This window comes from Solanum tuberosum, unplaced genomic scaffold (assembly GCF_000226075.1).
Source record: "Solanum tuberosum cultivar DM 1-3 516 R44 unplaced genomic scaffold, SolTub_3.0 scf00228, whole genome shotgun sequence".
NCBI classification, from domain to species: Eukaryota; Viridiplantae; Streptophyta; class Magnoliopsida; order Solanales; family Solanaceae; genus Solanum; species Solanum tuberosum.
The window spans coordinates 101,542-121,252 of record NW_006239152.1 but is presented as its reverse complement, the minus strand read 5'-3'; the positions used below and the strand labels follow the sequence as shown (position 1 = coordinate 121,252).

The following is a 19,711-nucleotide window of genomic DNA, read 5'->3' as shown; positions in this document are numbered from 1 at the left end:
ACCTAATAAAAGCACTTCATGTGGCAACTTAGATTTGAAACAGAAAACGGCCAAAATCGTATTTATATCCTTCGTAAAAGATGTAGGTACATCTCTTAAGCTTACAAATAATCAATAATAACCACAAAATATGTTTTGTACAAAAACATATAATCAAAACACTAACAGTTGAACATATAGGATTTCAAATTCCAGAATCTGGACAGAACATGGCATATGTTGTGTCCCTTATTTCGTAGTCATAAAAGCTAAATTAGAGTTTACCAGAAACAGAAGAGTTGTAGATATAGGAATCAGCTTTCCCAGTCATATTTATTCACCGAAAAAAGGAGTTATACAGAACGAGAAATTCTAAAAGTACTAAACACTACTCAGCTAAAACAAACAAGTTTTGATTACTCACCAAAAGGTAGGATGTCTCGACTTCCAGCTAGAAGGACCATGGTTTTCTCTTGTAATTTTGATGAACAACAGGTTAGAAAATATTCTTAGGTTCTTGGACTTCAGTTCCAAATGAAAATCACAAGAGGAGGTGTGATAATATAGTCTTAAGAGTGATGCTTAGTCACATATACAACTGTCACTAAAGGGTGCTGCCCCAAATTATTGTGTGCTGCCCAAAATGTATACATATACACCTATATGTATATAATTGATACCAACACTTTCAATTCATATGAAATTTTAATTAGAAAAATTACGTAAATACCCCCATTCAATACCTTAAATTACGAGCACAATTTATTTTAAGCAAGGTTGCAAATATCACAAAATTTTAAGTTCCCAAAATAAGAGTAAAACATATAGTAGTAATTAAGAAATGATGCAGCGACATGCAAGAGTTGGTCTAGTATTTTAGGGGTGTTACACTACTAGACGTGGCTTATTAGATATCATCCTAGAATCATTCTAAACCTTGTGCTCTGATTACCAAGTTTGTCACGACCCAGGGGTAAACCCTAGATGTAACATGGCATACTTGACCCCGAAGGGGTCTCATACAAGCCCTTAGCATATCATAACATAAGCTAATATAAAATGATGTGGAAATTTTAAAACTTTTCTTTACAATTGAAGTCTTTTATAAAAGCAAGTGGAAGTCTAAAATTGTCTCAATATAGCCATCTATTACAATAGTTCAAATGAAAATGGACACATCACATACAAACATAGTCCGGAAGTAAAAACTACTAGAAATGAAACTCAAGTGAAACTCAAGTGAAACTCTCGTCCTTGAATCATGAGGGCTCACCACAAGAAAGGAGAATAGTCGAATATAAGCTTGAACCAAATGATAACCACCTTAAGAACCGGACCCTACACTTGGGGGAAAATGTAGAAAAATATGGGTTTGTGCAAAAATACACTAAGTGTGATAGCCATGCATAAAAACCTTGAAAACATGCTAAAAGTGACATTTTAGTTGAATGCATGCACTATGCTAAGTTAAACCATTATTTTGAAGGTAGTGTAAAAACACAAGTCACGAGCATAAGAGACATCATAATAAGACATAGGCTATAACATGGTAGGCAATAGTCATAACTAGTGAGAATAAGAGACATCATCATAGAGATAGGCATAACCAATGCAATTTAGTTCAACATAACATAAGAGAAACATTTCATGAGCCACCTCAAGGAAGCTTGTGCAATGCATGGATAAGATCCCATAATCCCACCCATGCTAAGTAAGTCACTTTAGGTCCTCATTCATGTTCACCATCTTTTGGTCTCATTCTTAGCTTATTTCTCATAGACAAGGGAACATCCACCTTTAGTCACTCATATTAAGGAAAGCAACTCATGATAACAATCCAAGCTAAACATACATCATTACAAGTAGTCTTCACATCAAATGCACTTTCCATGTAGTCATAAGCATATTCATTTCATACATCATCATATAAGAGGAACACACCATAACTACCCTCAAAGCCTACTTGTGCAATGCATAATTCTCACAATCATTCATAATTCTCATACTTTCACTCTTCAACAATCCAAGATCCTATTCAATCAACACATCTATAAGTACTACATTAGACATCAATAATAACATGATTCAAATAATCAATTCACCACATTCACAATTCTATCATATTCTACTTGCATCAATCAATACCCACACCTTGAGATCCAATTTGGAAAAATAGGGAAATTCATGGATTCATGGGGAATTCAACATAAAACCATATAAAATCATCATTATATTGATAATAAAGCATAATCCAATCATTAAAAATGAATTTGAAAGGAGTTCATGTGATTGAAATCAAACCCTAACTTTTGGAATTTCTAGGTTTGAAATTGGGGGTTTTGAAGGGGCTCCATGGATGATGTCTATTCATGGATGAAGAGGTACCATACCTTGGTGAAGAGTCCCTATGAAATTGAGTAGAAAATATTGATCCTTCAACCCTATCTTCACTTTTCTTCTTCTTCTTCCTTGGAGTTCTAGAGAGAGAGTTTTGGGGGGAAATTGGTTTTGATTTGTGATTTTGGAATTGTGATTTGGATGACTTAATTTTGGGACTTAAAAATCTTATATAGTTAGTTTAATTTAGTGTAAAATGGCACCACTTAATATTTAATTAAAAAGGAAAACTCCAAAAGACCCCTAAAGTCAACTGCCAAAAGGCAGTTTCAGTGACCACCCACGACCCCACTGCCACGGTCCGTGAGTGGACTCACGTGGCGTGCTGGTGGTCCGTGGGTTGGGTTCTGCAGCCTATTTTCTGGAGCCTTCACCCACGACCCCCTCCCATGGGACCTGGGTCCACCTACTGGTCGTGGGTCCCCTCTTGTGGGTGGATTGTTTTAGGCCATCTTTTTGGGTCCTCCTCAAGGACCCATGATTGGTCCTTGGGGTGTCGTACATTGACGTTTAAACCCAAAAACATATATATTGAGTACCGGGAGTTATTTACGACTCTAACCCTTACGTTAGGATCTATTTTAGTCTACTAGTTTCCGGAATGTTACACCATTGGTCGTGGTGGTGGTCGGGTGAGGCAGTGCTTGGGAAGCTTGGACAGCCTTGGTCCCTTCCCCTTGGCCCTTTCCCTCATCCTTGGCTTAAACCGTCACACTAAACCCTAGTTTAACCTACTAGTTTTTGGAGTGTTACTGTATGTCTATTCACAGTTTATTATCAGATATTAATAGGAACATTTATTTGTTTACTAAGTATCCTTGGCTAAATAATGTTCCTAAGAGCTGGCCTTTCATAGTTCAATATTTAGAGGAGTACACACCAATTCTTGTCACAAAAATTTTTACTTGGATTACCCCAAACAAGGGAATGTTCAAATGTAATTCGGATGGGCCATGTAAAGGGAACTCGGGGCCTATGTCCAGTGCTTTTTGTGTGAGGAATGATAGTGGAGAGTTTGTGTATGTTGAGACAAGAACAACAGGGGAAGGTTCGGTAATTGAAGCTAAAGTAATAGCAATGAGAATGGGGTTTGAATTCTGTGTAGCTCATAGTTTTCTGCCAATTACTTTGGAAACAAATTCGTTAGCTCTTAAAAATATAATTGATACCATAACGATGGAGGTGAAGAATATCAGTTCACTAAGAGAGAAGGTCCCCAATCTGGTGGAGGTGACTCACGTTTTAAAATAAGGGAACAAAGTCGCAGATTTTTTTGCTAACATAGGTATTTCTTTTGCCGGAACAAATCATGTTAAATACACTAACATTGAACAGGTACCAAATGAAGGAAGAATAATCTTGCGAATAGAAAAATTACAAATTCCAAATTTGCGCATAAGGAAATATCAGAACAGGTTTTGTAGAACTAGAACAACAAACAATAGATGAAGACATTTCACAAGGCGAACATGATAGACGTTAATAAAGAAAAGTTAATCGATGGAGGAATAGCAACATACAACAATTTCCACAATATCTTAATTCATAGATATGATATGTTTATCCCTAAACAATGGTATTAGATCCTTTCGGAACTCAATCTGTTAAGCGATGAATTGAATCAAATCGTATGAAGTTTCCAATTGAATAAGAGGATAAAGGGTGTAGTGGTACTCACTGATACACGGTCATTTTGTCTTTACGAAGTTACATTGAAGGAGCCTTCACTGAGCTAGAGCCATGGCGCTTGTGAGAGTTTTAAGCATCCCCCGTGACTTGTACTCATGCTAGCTTTCTCTTGGACCAAAATGTGACTAATATTTCGAGTTCTCTACTGGCCATTAACCTCTGTTCTCCCCCACATCAGAGCTCTTTTTTCTCTATGAAAAAGATGAAGTTGCAATGAGAAAGGTAGTGCACTTTCCTTTTCCAGTCCCCTGATCTTGGCTGATTAGGTTGTTTTTTTCCTTCTTTTTTCCGGGTTTGGGCTGTTGTTGGGCCTGGACCCTTTAGTTTCTTGTGTAATTATTTTGGTTTTATCAATAATATGGCCTTCAAGGCCTGGTTTATTTTTAAAAAAAAAAAACATACCCCTACATGGATTTTTAAAAAATTAAATTAAAATATTCACTTCCATCATATGAAAAGGTATATGTGAGTCATTTTTGTAACGATAAAGATATATATGAATCATTTTTGTAACGACAAAGATATATATGAGTCATTTTTGTAACGATAGGGGTATATGTGAACAACTTTTGTAATGGTAGAAATATATGTGAACTATTTTGTAACAGTAGTAGGGGTATATGAGAACCATTTTTGTAATGAGGGATATATCATGCCTAAATAATAAAGTGCAAGGGTATATCAAGCTCTTTTCCCATTATGTATTTTAAGAAAAAAATACTACAAAATGAAAACATGATAGCAAAAAATATAATATCATTACACCAATAATAAAAACACATGAATAATAACAAAAATATTTTTAAAGCAATAAATTTAATTGCAAAGGTGTGAAATCTTTTATTGCATGGGACTTCCAATTTACACCCGAGCTTTTGCCTCAAATTTTAAAGCATACAACTTATAAATCTATGCTTTTCATTTGTACCTCAAAGCCATTTTGGTACACTTCACCCAATAACACCCTTGGAGAGAATGTTCTACATTAGAGCCATTATGATGTCATCTTTTTAAGAAATTGTAATAACAACATGCTTCCCGTTCCAAAATAATTTCCTCGATTGGTTGCAATTTGGCAAACTCCACCAAGCTATTCTTCCTTGTCTAAGTCAAGAAGGAAGTTAGAGTAAACATTGGTATACAAATTACTTTTTCAGAGACACGATTAAGCAAATTTCTTTAACTCAAACTCACTTAATAACCCTAATTTCTATATAGATAGAATAGGACATTGACATTATTTGCAACAATTTGGTGATGCCAAAACAAGACGGAGTGGGGTCTATTATCAACTTTCTAAAGCTCAGTGGCTGACATAATGAGAGTGTCAACCCTGCTTGGTAAACCAAAGTTAATTCGCCCCAAGATGACTGACTAGTTCGACCAATATCTGATGGGGATATGATATACATATGCCATTAATCAGCTTAACTTTCATATATGCATATGTAGCTCGTAGCTCAATGGATGTTACAACATGCAAGAATACATAACTTTCAAATATATCACATTGCCCAGAAACCTTTCAACTCTTCCCAAAGAGCTTCTTTCTGTCTGGCTCAAGTAACCATGCATATGATAATTTCTCTCCCCATTTGCTTTATAGTTGAGCTTCGTAACAGAAGTAGGATTTTAACAATTAATGGGGAAAAATTCACTCGGACAGCTCTGAATGCTCTCTTTTAGCTGTTTGCATCATTACATGCAAAAATTTGCCAGGTTCACAACTGTAAGGATTAGCAAGTGCAGCATGTGCCAAGAATGGTAGCTTTCTAAGTGATCTTCCACTCATACCCTGAAAGATACACATTTGTTCATCACAACTATGTGCTGCTGCATTTACTTGACTGGAAATAAAGGGAATCTTTACCTCACAGGCCTCTGCAGCTTCAAGCAATTGTTTACCAAGATGTGGAAACATTTGAGACTCAGTTGAAACTACTTCGCTCATCTTCTCCTTCAAACTAGAATAATTTGGAAGAACAAGGCAACCTCCATCCTGCATATACTCCAGTCATTTGTAAAGAATTGCTAAACAAAGCAAATGTGAACCAAAGACCAACAAGTAGTACCTGCGAATTTGACAAAATTCCAGTACGCAATAGCTCTTGCAAACATGATCGGAGTATCTCATAACGTGCTTGAAGAGTAGGTGGTCCAACATAAGCCTTAATATCAGCACGATCCACAAAAGCTATATCTGCAATCCCATGAAGGTTACATCTTTTAGAAATAAATTATAACTCATGTGAATCTGATCAGGAGATGGTACAAAGCATGTCACCCGGCAGAAAATGGAAGTAAAAGGAAAATGCACCAATTGCATGGTAACATCAGTTTAATTAGTATTAACCTTTCATGAAAATTCCAAATTTTCATCTTCTAGTGTACATTACGACCCAATAGCTTTCAAATGAAGATACTCAAACTAGCAATGCTAAACATGCATTACATATTGTACAGCTGGTACTGGTTTAAAATTTTAATAGCAGAAGAAACCAATGGTAGAAAAATTCGAACATACTAAATGCTTCTGAATCACTATTATAGTGGCACTCGTGAACAAGATTCAAAAAGGCAAGATCATCCACACATGCTTTTTGTAAAAAAAAAAAGAGGATAAAACAACAAAGTGAAGTTGATATTAATATATGAACTAGACTGCACACAGTGATCTCAGCGACTCAGACAATTAAAGAAACTCAAGAATCACCATGCTTGCAATTCCATTGTCAAAGCAATATATAGCCTTTCGTATTTCAGCTTGCATGACTACTTAGAGCAGAATACTTGGAGAACTAGACATCTACATTATATTGTTCAAATACTTCAGTTTTGTCAATCAGCCGAGATAGTTCTTAGTCCTGACATTAAACAAGAGTGTAGATGACATCTTGTACTACAATTTGACAAAAGGCACTAAACATTCCAAAGTTCTAGGTAGATCAATACTGGGTGATGGTAAAGATCAATAATCGAAACTTACGATAGGAATTTCAGACCCATATGAAAACCCGAAATATTACTGGAAACTGGAGAGTAGGAGCAGGATTGCTAAGAAGGTGTTTGGATTGACTTAAAAGTTGGTCAAACCTACTTTTCAGTCAGTTTTTGACTTCTGAAAGTGTTTGACAAATATAAAAATAACTTCAAATAAGTTAAAAATGACTTAAAATAAGTTAGAAAGTATTTGACAAGATTAAAAATAACTTCAAATAAGTTGAAAATGAGTTAAAATAAGTTAGAAAGTATTTGACAAGATCAAAAACAACTTGAAATAAGTTTAAAATGACTTTAAATAAGTCAAAAACAAAAAGTAGGTCTCCCCCTACTTTTGTGTTTCGACTTAAAAGTCATTTAAGTTTGACTTTTTTATTGTTGACTTACAATCAATTATTTTTAAGCCAATCCAAATGGACTCTAATTCAACTCCCTGATTTATCCTATCAATTTGGGTGGCTAAAGAATTTTCCTATCAGAGAGTAATCACACCAGTCTGTATCAAAACGTAATGCAGTGTTGTCACTGTCAAAGGTGCTTAAGCCCTAAAGCAAGTGCAAAACATGTTGAGTGTTTCGATTAGCTTGGGGTGGCACTTCAGTGCCGTCATCAAGGCTCTAAGACATACTTTTTCTCGCCAATGAATGTAATCCTAAAAAGGCAACACTAAATAATTGATATTTCAGATTATCATAATTATTTATCAATTCTATCCCATATATTGTTATTCATGCTTATAATTATTAGTCTTGGACATCACGTATTGTAAAAAAAAATTCATTTACACCTTTTTTCATTAAAGCTCACACTTTATTTGGGCTTAGCATCTAAAGCCCAACAAACCTTAAGAGTTTTTTTGAATTTTTCATCTTTAATAACACTAACGTAATGTATGAAATTAGAGAGGAGACAATTATTTATTTTCAAAAATCATACTACCTCTCTTCCAATTTATGTATCATACTTTTCTTTTTAGTATGCGTCGAAAAACATAGCTTACTTCTTTATTTTTTTAGAAAAACAAATCTCTCATTTTACTCTTATTGAGATAATTCATTGTCGCACAAATGTTTATGGCTTATTTTGGACCATACTTCTTTCAATTGTAGTTATTGTTCTCCCTCCTTTTCGTCGTGTAGTGTACTACTTTCCTTTTCGCACTATTTTACTTTTGTTATTGCACTCATATTTGTATTCCCTTTCTCAAACTGGTTGGCAGACTTTATTTAAACCGGGGGTCTATCGGAAACAGCCTCTATCTCTACGATGTTACCCTCCCTAGACCCCACTTGTAAAATCACACTAAGTATGTTGTTTAAACTCTGCGTTCAATCAAACACAAACAACTACATACTCTATATAATCTTATAACTGGAGTTTGGGGAGTGTGGAGTGTACACAAATCTTACGCCTACCTTTGTGGGTTAGAGATGTTGTTTAGATAGACCATCGGATGCTTAGTCAAACACCATCACATATATTGAGACCGAGGAAGTAGAACAAAAAGGATACTCCCTTTGACTTGGCACGGAGTTTAAGAAACAAAGACTTTAAACTTGTGGTCTAAAATGAGTGATAGATGTTTGTGTGGCTATAAATCATTTCATCAAGGATAAAATGAGTATTTTAAAATTAAATTGTTACTAAGGGTGTGTTTGGTTGGTTGGCTTAAAAGTTTCTATAGATATTTTCCAAATCAACTTATTTTCCTCAAATTTTAAAAAAATGACTTACCTCCAAAAAGTAAGAAACATTTTCCAAAACACTTTTTAAAGCTCACACCTGAAATTCTCATTTTAGGACTTAATTCCTAACTCCTAACCTCGATGCGAGACCCACATCCCGAGTCCTAGGTAGGATCGAGTTAGGATTGGATCATGTGTTTGGTGTTGAGTCTTGAGTCAGGATTCAAGGTCAAATCTTAGATTGAATGTTGGGGGGTCGACTGTTGGGGTCAAGTCCCAATTTTAAAGTTGGATATTGGATCAAGAGTCGAGTTAGGTCTCAGGTCGGGTCCCGAGGTTAGGTCTCATGTTGGGTGTTGAGGTCGATCTTAGGTTGTGTCCCAGTCTAGAATTCGAATCCCAAGTTAGGTGTCGAGATTGGGTCGGGTGTCAAAGTCGAGTCTCGATCGTGTGTCGGGATCAGGTCCTGAATCAGTCTCGGGGTAAGGTGTCGAGGTCATTTCCTAATTTGGAAGTCGGGTCTTGGATCGAGAGTTGAGGTTGAGTGTCAGGATCGGGTGTCGAGGTTGAGTCTCTAGTCGTGTGTCGAGATTGGCTCCCATTGAGGAATTCGAGTCTTAGGTCGAGTGTCTAAGTCAGATTTTGATCCAAAATTCACGTCCCTAATTGAGTGTCATGATTGGGCTTTGGATTAGGCATCGAGGTCGAGTGTTGGGGTCAAGTCCGAATTCAAAAGTCAGGTCTTTGGTCAAGTCTCGGGGTCGAGTCTCGGGTTTAATGTCAGGTCTCGAGTTAGGTAACATGGATGGATCTTGCGTTAGATGTTGAATCCTAGTTTGAAAATTGGATCCTAGATTTGGTGTCGGACCTCGAGTCGGATATCGGGATTGGGCCTCAAGGTCAAATTTTGAATCAACTGTTGGGAGGCTAAAGAGTTGAGGTTGAATTGGACCATGACCGAATATGTGGAGTGCAAATTAATTGAGGTGATGTATGAGGTAGGCATGGAAGTGAGGCTTGACACAAAATGTACAAGAGGGATAGAATCAAGTATCTTGGATCTATAATTCAGGAGAGTGGGGACATCGACGGTGATATCACACACTGTACTGGTGCGGCATAAATGAACCAGAGGCTTGCCTCTGGAGTCTTGTGTGATAAAGAGGTACCACCAAAACTCAGATATGTTTCTATAGAGTGGTGGTTTGACCGACATTGTTGTATGGGATTGAGTGTTGGCCAGTCAAGAACTCTCAAGTCCAAAAGATGCATGTTACGGAGATGCGTATGTTGAGGTAGATGTGTGGTCATACTAGGAGCAATAAGATTAGAAATGAAGAAATCTGACATAAGGTAGGAGTGGCCTCCATGTGGACAAGATAAGGGAAATGAGATTGAGATGGTTTGGATATGTGAAGAGGAGATGTATAGACACCCAGGTGAGGAGGTGCGAGAGGTTGGTTATAGAGGGTATGAAGAGAGGCAGAGGTAGCCCGAAGAAGTATTGGAGAGAGGTGATAACACATGATATGATGCAGCTTCAGTTACCGAGGATATGACCCTAGATAGGAGGGTGTGGAGGGCACATATTAGGGTAAAAGGTAGTGTAGTGACGTCTTGCTTAGGGTGCGGGTGTTGGCGATGGTACTAGTGGTATTATGGTAGTTTTATCATAGTTTAATATTGTAGTTTTTATTTATTAATCAATCCTAGTATGTTGTTTATGGTATTTCAATTATCACATGATTTCATTGCGGTTTTGGCTCCTCTCTGGTAGACTTTTGCATTGTTTCCTTGTCATTTGCTATATTTTCTTAATTGACTCCTTCATCAGTATACCAGGATTAGTTGCACTACAACCGAGGGTCTTTTGGAAACAAGTTCTTTATCTTCATGAGGTAGCGGTAAGGTCTGCATATATTCTACCCTCCCCACACCTCACTTGTGGGATTTCATTAGGTATGATGTCGAGGTCGGGTTCTAGATCATGAGTCAAGGTCAAGTCCTAGGTCGGGTCTCGAGGTCCGATCCTTGATACGTCACCAGAGTTGTGTCCTGATTACGGTGTTAGGGTCTGGGTTGGATCCCAGGTCGGGAGTCGAGATCAGGTCCAAGATCGATTGTCGGGTTGGGTCCCAAATCAATTATCGAGGTTGGTTTTTGGGTGAAACTATTTTCCTAAAAAGTATTTTCTATTCTATAGCCAAAAATAAAAAATATTTTCTAAAAATATATTTTTCATTTATCAAATGAACACTAGAAAATATTTTTCACTCACCAACCAAACATGAGAATAAATTAGAAACCAACTTGTTTTCCAAGAAGACATTTTCTAGGAAATCATTTTAAGAAAATAGCCAAATGCCCCCCAACCTATAATCAAATTCTCAACTACAAACTTATATTTCACGGAGTCCTATTGCCCCATTAGACTATTTTAAAGCGGAATATGTACCACCCTAAGACTAGACAACCATATTCTTCACATGTAGTGATGCACACGCGCTGCCAGCTACCAAATATCATGTATATCAAAGAAAAAAAGATAAGGTAATTCACGTTCTTCTTCATCATCATTTTCACTCTTCACACTTCTCCATAGTCTTCAGACATGTTTTCTCACTGTAAACTCCCTTAAACCTTTAATCTCTCTCCACCCCATTCCTCCCTAGTCACCCCCATCCCCCACCTTCTATAACCCACAAATCAAATCTCAATCCAAGACCCATATCAGCACTTATCATCCCTCCTTCGGGTCAAAGAAACCAACAATATTCTTCATCAGACAATAATAGAGACTAAAGATAAGATTTGAAGGTTAATGAATTTTACTGGAGCAAGGAGATTAATGAAGATTTGATTTTTCCAACCATATGAGTAATAGTTTTAATGATTATTTGGTGATTTTGATAGCGTTTGCAATGTTAATAGTTGTGGGTAATGGTGAGACAAATTGTGAGAAAGTATTAGAAGATGGGTAAGGAGATGAGACTGCTATGGTGGTGGTGGTTCAACAATGGTGATGGGGGGAATGTAAAAGTGGGGTGGGTGTTGAGTGATGAGAGAGAGGTAAAAAAGAAAAAGAAATGGAAAAGTAAAGAAACAAAAATAAAAGACTAAAGTAAAAAAAAATTATATATAACAAAAAATCCAAATATTTTGAAATATCTTTTTATAAGTTCTTTTGACTCTCAAATGCCTTCAAGAGATTGAACACATACTGTGTCATGTCAACACTTAAGGGTATATTGTGTCATTCTTTTTGGGACTGACTAAAAAGGAAAGTGAGTCATACAAATTAGGACAGAGGAAGCAATAATTCTGGGCATAAGATTGATGTTGGAGGCTAAATGTAGAAATTTCATATTCTCTAGCCAGTGGCCAGTGCATAGATTTAAAAATATCTAACTGATAAACTAACAATATTTGAATGAAGAGGCTGAGATGAACTCTCCTCATATGGCATCTGAATTTAATGACAGGCCTACCAATGGCAGCAGTGATATTGGACGTAGTCAGAATTATGACATTTGGCGCGGACTTCAACTTGTCAAGCTGGGTCAACAGAGCGTTCACTACCTGACAAGATATAGCATGAGTCAAAGGACAAACCAATATGCAGCTTAATATAAATAACACATTAGTTCTTCAACAAAAAGAAATCTCAACAGGTTCTAATTTTATTATTAATACAAATATATTGGTACCCTGATAGAATCTGAAGGTTCAGAGCCAGACAAAGCAGCTTTTCTAGCAGCAGCGAGGCTTTCAACTTCATCTGTTAAAATAAGGGTAAGGAGTTACAATGCTGAAAGATAATTAAATAGTTCATCACTATAACTGAATTCTTCAATTATTATAATTCTCACCAATCAAAACAAATACCAGATTGTTTTCTTCCTCTACCATTTCTTGAATCTTTGAGAACAGCTTCGCAACCTAAGGTCGAAATACAAGTGTAAGTCACTTCATTGGAAATAAATAACTCACACAGCAATGGTGACACAGAATTGAGCAAATAAGACGAGCAAACAAGAAAAGGGAAGAAGATAGAATAAATTTGGGATTTACAATGGCGTGCTGTTACAGCCATAGAAATCTCACAACATATTTTGGGAATAACTTGGGTAATACCTAGTTCTACTTGGGCACAACTGAACAATTGGAGTATTGGGAACAAGGGTGAGGAGGAGAATTGGTGGAAGATCATTCATGCTTGCATTTGGTGGAGTGTGGAAAGAAAAGAATGGCAGACATTTTGAAGGCACTAGCAGTTCTATCCAGAAAATTAGGCTGAATTGTCTTAGCTTGTTCTTTTTTTGGTATAAACAGAATATGTGGGGCGAAGTAGGAGTTAGTAGATTTAATTGGCAATGTATAATTGTATAGGGCTCTGGGCAGGGGTTTAAGCACCCTTTTGATGCTAGTAAAGTTTACAACTTAGCACCTTTTTCTAGGTGGCTAAGTTCTTATTGAATATAATTGTTACTTGTCTAAAAAAGATCTCATGACATACTTAAGACTACAAGTTCCAAAAGTCTTTCTACATTTCTTAAACTCATGCACAGTAAAATGCCCTCACATTAATTAAAATGAAGGGAATAATAGTTTAAGAAGTATTGTATTCAGAGACGTTATGGATATTTACAATTGGCAATCGCATTATCCTTTTTTGAAGAAAAATTCTGGCACTATCAGAGACACCTTGACCGGCATAATTGATTGTTTGACAATATTTGTCAAATATGCAGCCCATGCAAGACAAGTATGACCAAGACAATAAGTTAAGAGATACAGCTTAATATGAAAACTTTAGCATTTAAGGAGTCGCTTGGGTGGAGGGACTAAGAAAAATAACCGTTACATGACAAATGTAGCATTTAGTTGGTTATAAGAAAAGGAATTTCGTGATTAACTAATGTAGTGTTTGGTTGGTGGTCTTAATACCCGCATTCTGTTTAGGAATTTACGGATTAGTTTATGTCGGATAGAATGTGAAATAAAAATACATGTATTAGCAATACAAGGCTAAAAGAATTCAAGATAAAACTGCCCTTAAAGTAAGTACCTTAGGTAGCAATCAAGTTACCCTTTTCTCAAAAAAAAGTACATTAGGTAGCAATCCCTACATTATTATTCACAACAGCATAAAAATCCCTACAATATTTTATTTTATTTTTTGAAACTGATAAAAATCCCTACGATATTATTCATCCCATAACAAAGCCTTCATTATCATTCATCGTAAGAAAAATTCCTACATGATAATCCCCGACATAACTAATATGAGAAGGTGCCCTTATTCTACTGTCAGCTTGGCTCTTATGTTTGTCTGTTAAGCAATCACTGATCTTGACCACTGTTCACTCTCTCACCAATCGCACATGTAGACTCCATTATTGCAATTATTCGAGCATCATTAGAGAGTATGAACGTGAAATGTATAATTTCAAACCCTGAAGTCAAATTGACAATGAATTAGGCAACATATCCTATGGTGGAGTTCAAAGTTGAAAAGAAATCCCATCATTTCAAGTATCGAAACAAAATCCGCAAATATCCAATCTCGTTAACCAACAATTCCAAACTCTAGCTGTGTGCTCTTCAAATTCGTTGTCCTCCACGGACTCGGTCGCTGCCAAGTGGCAGAAAATAGCATTCAAAAAAATATAAGCCAATATAAAGAATATCTTTCTATTGGTTTCAGCAGTGTGAAGACTTATAGTCTGTAAGTTCTACAGTTTGGCAAGTGCTCCCTTGGGCTATGATGTCGAAAAGGCTTTGGTATTCTTCATGAATAAATGTAATTGAGAAATCATATCATAATCAAGTAACGGAAATTCCTATTAGTCTGATCAATGCCTAAAGCAGGATCTCCACCAATCCCCAGCACGATATCCCTTTCCAACAAACTAAATTAGTCTTAAATTGTGTAGGTTTAAAGTGTGAATTTCAAATTTATCTCCAAGTCTAAGCTTGACTTAATAATGTAGAGAGTTGTCATGCATGATATCATGAACATTTCTACTCAAAAAAATAATCCATTACTTAATCAGAACATTGACTATACAAGAGCTGAATAGTTATCTCAGAGTGTACTGTGAAATATACCAGCTTGCCACTTTCAGAAAACCATTTACTGAACAATGAATGTGCATTGACTTCGACCAATTGGCTCCGTGGGTATCTGATTTATGAGAGTATTATTCAACAGGAAGAAGAGGTCAGCAAAGTATCCAAGTGCTGGGACATCCAGTAAAGTATTAGATTTGTACAAACCTAAAGCTAAAACGTATGGAAAGTTTTTGTGCTAATGCTTTGCATAAAGATGTCTTTCCTGTTCCTGGAGGTCCATGCAGAAGAATAATGCTACAAACAATTAGAAAATTGATCAGTGAGATAACTGGATACTGAAAGGTATTCATGATTTTCCTAAGGAGATTGGGGACATTACCCAAGTTTTAGACAGTTTATGAGGGGTATAGGTGGTAGATCGTTTTTGTTTTTTCCCTCTATACTACTGATGTAATTACTACTGAAATACACTACTGGTGTATTTCTTGTTTATACTACATGTTAACCTGTTCAGAGAAAAAAAAGATAACTGGATACTGAATGCAGGAAAAAATAAACACAATTGAGGAAAGCTCAGTTTTGATACATCCATAAGGTAATAAAGGTTATACAAAAGAGAATTGTAAGGGAGAAGAAACCACAAAATCAAGATCTGATTACTACTCTGCCCGAATACATAATTCACGTTCACAAAGGTAGATTTGATCAATTTTCAGTTTAACAATGGACATTAATTTTTCAAATAAATTCTTGATCTAGAAACTACCAGAAAATGCTATTAACTACGAATATTTACTTAAAAGGAACGAGATAGATCACATTCAAAGAAAATATGTTTGACTCTTAGGTCAAACAAAATAGAATGGAGTAATGAGCAGCAATATTATCTGACAGCAACATGCACTCAACATGCTTCAAAATGTCTGCAATTAATCTAATTCTTTCACAAATCTTGGCACATTCAGAAGGCTACTAAAAGTTCTTTTTCTTCCCAAGAGGAGAAGATTCACAATATATAAACAATACATTCAGGCATAATTAAAAAAAAGTTCAAAATAAAACCAGTTAAGTTTAATTCTCAATTATTCAGAGTGTTAGAACAGAAATAGGAACAAGAATAATATATACAATACTACTTAGAATAGGAATAGGAACAAAAATAGTATATAGAATCCTATTTAGAAAAGGATTGTATCTTAGTGTCCTAGTTGGAAAAGGAGTCTACTGAAGTGTCTATAAATAGGGTCTCAATATAATAATATAGATACAACAATTCAATAATATTTTTCTCCTATATTTCTCACACAAAGAATAACAAACAACTACTTTATAGCTAGAAAATGAATTGCTAGAGTCTATAGGAAACCCCTTCACATTTCTTGCCCATGATACTACTATAACCACCTCACTAGCCAGAAATGTGAAGGCTAGTGAAATCATCAAATTAGATATTACTATTTCATTTTGCTCTTCTTTTCCACTATCTACAACCATCATCCCATGATTCCTTTTTTTGTTTATTTTAGGTTTGTTGAGTCTATTTGGGTAAGTCCAAAAGAAAGAAAAAAGTCAGATCCCACATTTAAGAAGAAAGTCACCAACATATCAGTATCATTTCCAATCATTTTCTTCTTGGAAGAGATAAAAGTCATGATCAGGTTGTAGTCATTTTTCATGGAAAACATTTTCCTTCATACCGAACACACCCTGGATCTAATTATTTTTTATCGAAGGCATTTATCTTTCTTATAAGGTAAAGAATCTTACTGATTTGGGAAAATCCCTGATAAGCAAGCAGTACAGTAAAAGCAGAGAGCCTACACCAAAGCCTTTTTACCATGGTCTTATGTGTTCAACATGCTGGTTAGAGCAGACAGACATGAAAAAAGTGAGAACTGAAAATGCACTCAAAATATAAAACCAGATCTAGTCAACTGTGTTATTACCACATTGAGTCCAAATGTTAAAGCGGGCTGGTTAAATTGAGATCTGAAACACTCACGATGAGAGATCGACTAAATGGCAATTTCATGAAGCATGTCAATGTTGGATATTGTTGAACATAATTGTTTGCTCACAATTTAAATTTTATTATTGTAAACTAAAGATCAGCTTCGGTCTAACAAATCTTTAAACTAAATTTTTCTTTCACTGGCACTCTAGCAACCTATTTTGTTGCTTTCTCTTATTTTCTTACCTTTGCTCTTGCACTCTTTCCTGGTTTCTTGCTTACTTGAGCACACTTACAACTTAAATGGACCACCTCTATTTATGGGTGGTAATGGAAGGATCTAGTGAGAGTATTTAGTACTCTCTTCTGGAATGTTATCAACTACCTAGTTCAAGAATTACACTTCTACTTATTTCTAAAGTTGTTCTTTCTAAAATCTTTCTGGACTTCTCACTCTACAACTTTCATTCTAGATTCTCCATTTTTTTGGAGATTAAGTTGGTGATGAATTTTTAACAGTATGCAGTGCATTTTACAGAGACCTATCTTTGCACACTGCTACTACACAATCCTAATTTCCTCCAATTGCCTAGAGTACAGAAAATGGAACTAAGCTTCAACAAGAACTGGTGATTGGAAATCACCAAGCAAAGAATACAAGGCACAGTAAAGTACCACAATCAGACACGACGTTGGCAGGCACAGCTTGACATCATAAAATATTTGAGAATTCGGTAAACAAGTTTCTTACCGATTCCAGGATACAAGGAAGGAATTTACTCTCTTTTCAGTGAAAAGCAAAGCACTTGCAGCATATCGCAACAATCTCTGCTTGAGACCAGATTCGTATATTAAGCTGTAGAAATAAAAAGATAAATCACATCTGGGTTCCTTGAAGAAATCTAAGTTCTTTTCAGCCAGCAAGTGACACACCTTTCCCACATTCCATTAAATTCTTTTGCAGGAAGAATCCATTCATTAAATGTAGAAAGCTGTCCATCCCCAGTTAATTCTTCACATGGTCCTTCCTCGCTAAGCTGACAAAATGGAAATGTCCAATTCAAATTCAAATAGCAGAGAGGTCATAAAATTGAACAAATCAACTCTAATAACTTAGGTGTAAAGTGTTGGCTATGCTCACTCCACCTCCAATTACTCTTCATTTCTTTTTCACTTCTTTCCTCTCTTTTTTTCTTTTCTTTTGTTTACTTGGAGAAGATTTATGAACAACTAGACATCAAATAACCCTTTCATAGAAACAGTTAAATGTAATGATAACTACAACAATGGAACAGATGAAACGTATGTTACGTTGGGATCAGGTAGGAGTACCAAATTCAGTTTCAATACTGGATCAAAATATTAGCAACTTCTAGTGTTTCCTGTAGAATCCTTTAGGGTCTATCTGTCCAGCTAGGGTAGGAAACAGGAATGCCAAAAGGGCTTGGGACTTTGAGTAACATAACTTTAGTAATAGAAGCAGACCTGAAATACATGAACAACTGGTTTTACTTGCCAGAATAGAAGGATATCTCGGTTCTCCAGCCAGACATCTACAAAAGCAAAAATGTGGCAGTGCATTATACCCAAGGGTAAGCTAGGTAAACATTACCTTGCTTCTTTTTGGTACACTAACGGAGTCTATAGAGACAAAAGATTATAGACCTGTGTCACACACACATATGTGCTGCACATTTTCAGCAAGAAAGAGATCATCAATTGGAACTGGAATTGGACCATCCACATAGCTCATACTCCTTTTTTCCAGCATTCTGTACAAGATGATTTGCCCATATAACCAAAACGTAATTTTGAATGAGATATTCAGTAACAAGAAAAGTAACTTTAGCCATAAATGTCACCAAATAAAAGAGCATGTGCGTTAACAATTCCCAGAGAAGTCGAATGCAAAAATAGCAATAGAAACTATGCCTCAACCCCAAACTAGTTGGGTTGGCCATATGAGTACTCACCATCCAATTCGCTCTATTAGGACCCATTTAACTTGAATATTCAGTAATTGGGGGTTCTCTAACAGTAGAAGCTCACTATATTTGCTAGTCAAGAAATCAAATTTGGCATTTAATTGCATGGAAACAGCCACAGAAGTCTCAGTATGGTATACACCAACTATCCTCTTACCCCCTACTGGCCAAGGGGCACTTTGTATATACTTCAAGGGTTACTTAACTGAGATAGAAATGTTGAAAATTACATACCTCTCAACGGATAACCTAACATCATCAATACGAGCTGTACTTGAAGGCTTCAAGCAAACTTCAACTACAATTACAAAATTGAAATGTTTCAGCTCTAAAAGTTTATAAAAAAATGTCAGAAATGTATAATAGTGTGGAGTACCTGAAACGAGCACTTTTCCTTCAGGTAATGTGGGTGATGGGGATGGAGCAGGGTCACCGTTTTGCTCGCTGGTGTTGACTTCAGCAGCGTTGACCATGGAGATTTCCATTGGAGCACTCATTTTGTTGTGACAAATTTGGCTAAAATGTTTTACTACATAAATGCAGAAATGGAGAATGAAGAAGAATTGGCAAACCCTAGGAGGGATTCTAAAAATATAAACAGCGCGGGAATGAAATATATAAACAATCGAGGATTGTTTGGTAAGACCATTTCAATTATGTTTATCAGTAATCTATCTCCTCCATAACTTTTTAGTTGTTATAATTTCTTTTTAAAACTCAAACATTTTAACATGTATTTTTTATGATATTGATATGAAAAATACATACAATTTATAGTATTTTCATATCAAAATCTTCATTTTAAAATATCAAATTAATGTAATATAATTTAACTTTTAAATTGACTCTAGAAAAATGCAACATAACAACTAAAAAACAACAGAGAAATTATTATTAGTTAGGCATGTATTAGGGCCTGTTTGGATAGACTTGTAGAAAATAACTTATAA

General features: G+C 35.8%; 1 protein-coding gene across 1 annotated transcript; it reads right to left on the bottom strand.

Annotated features, from left to right (window-relative positions):
• Window positions 1-5,239: 5,239 nt before the first annotated feature.
• LOC102601635 (pachytene checkpoint protein 2 homolog) lies at window positions 5,240-19,395 on the bottom strand. Its single transcript, XM_006356681.2, has 14 exons — window positions 19,138-19,395; window positions 18,996-19,059; window positions 18,442-18,548; window positions 18,262-18,329; window positions 17,710-17,813; window positions 17,528-17,632; window positions 15,030-15,119; window positions 14,862-14,937; window positions 12,620-12,689; window positions 12,458-12,528; window positions 12,239-12,329; window positions 6,138-6,265; window positions 5,936-6,064; window positions 5,240-5,860 (listed from the first exon to the last, which is right to left on the bottom strand). The coding sequence occupies exons 1-14, from the start codon at window positions 19,256-19,258 to the stop codon at window positions 5,720-5,722; spliced, it is 1,365 nt and encodes a 454-aa protein (XP_006356743.1). The 5' UTR covers window positions 19,259-19,395; the 3' UTR covers window positions 5,240-5,719.
• Window positions 19,396-19,711: the final 316 nt, after the last annotated feature.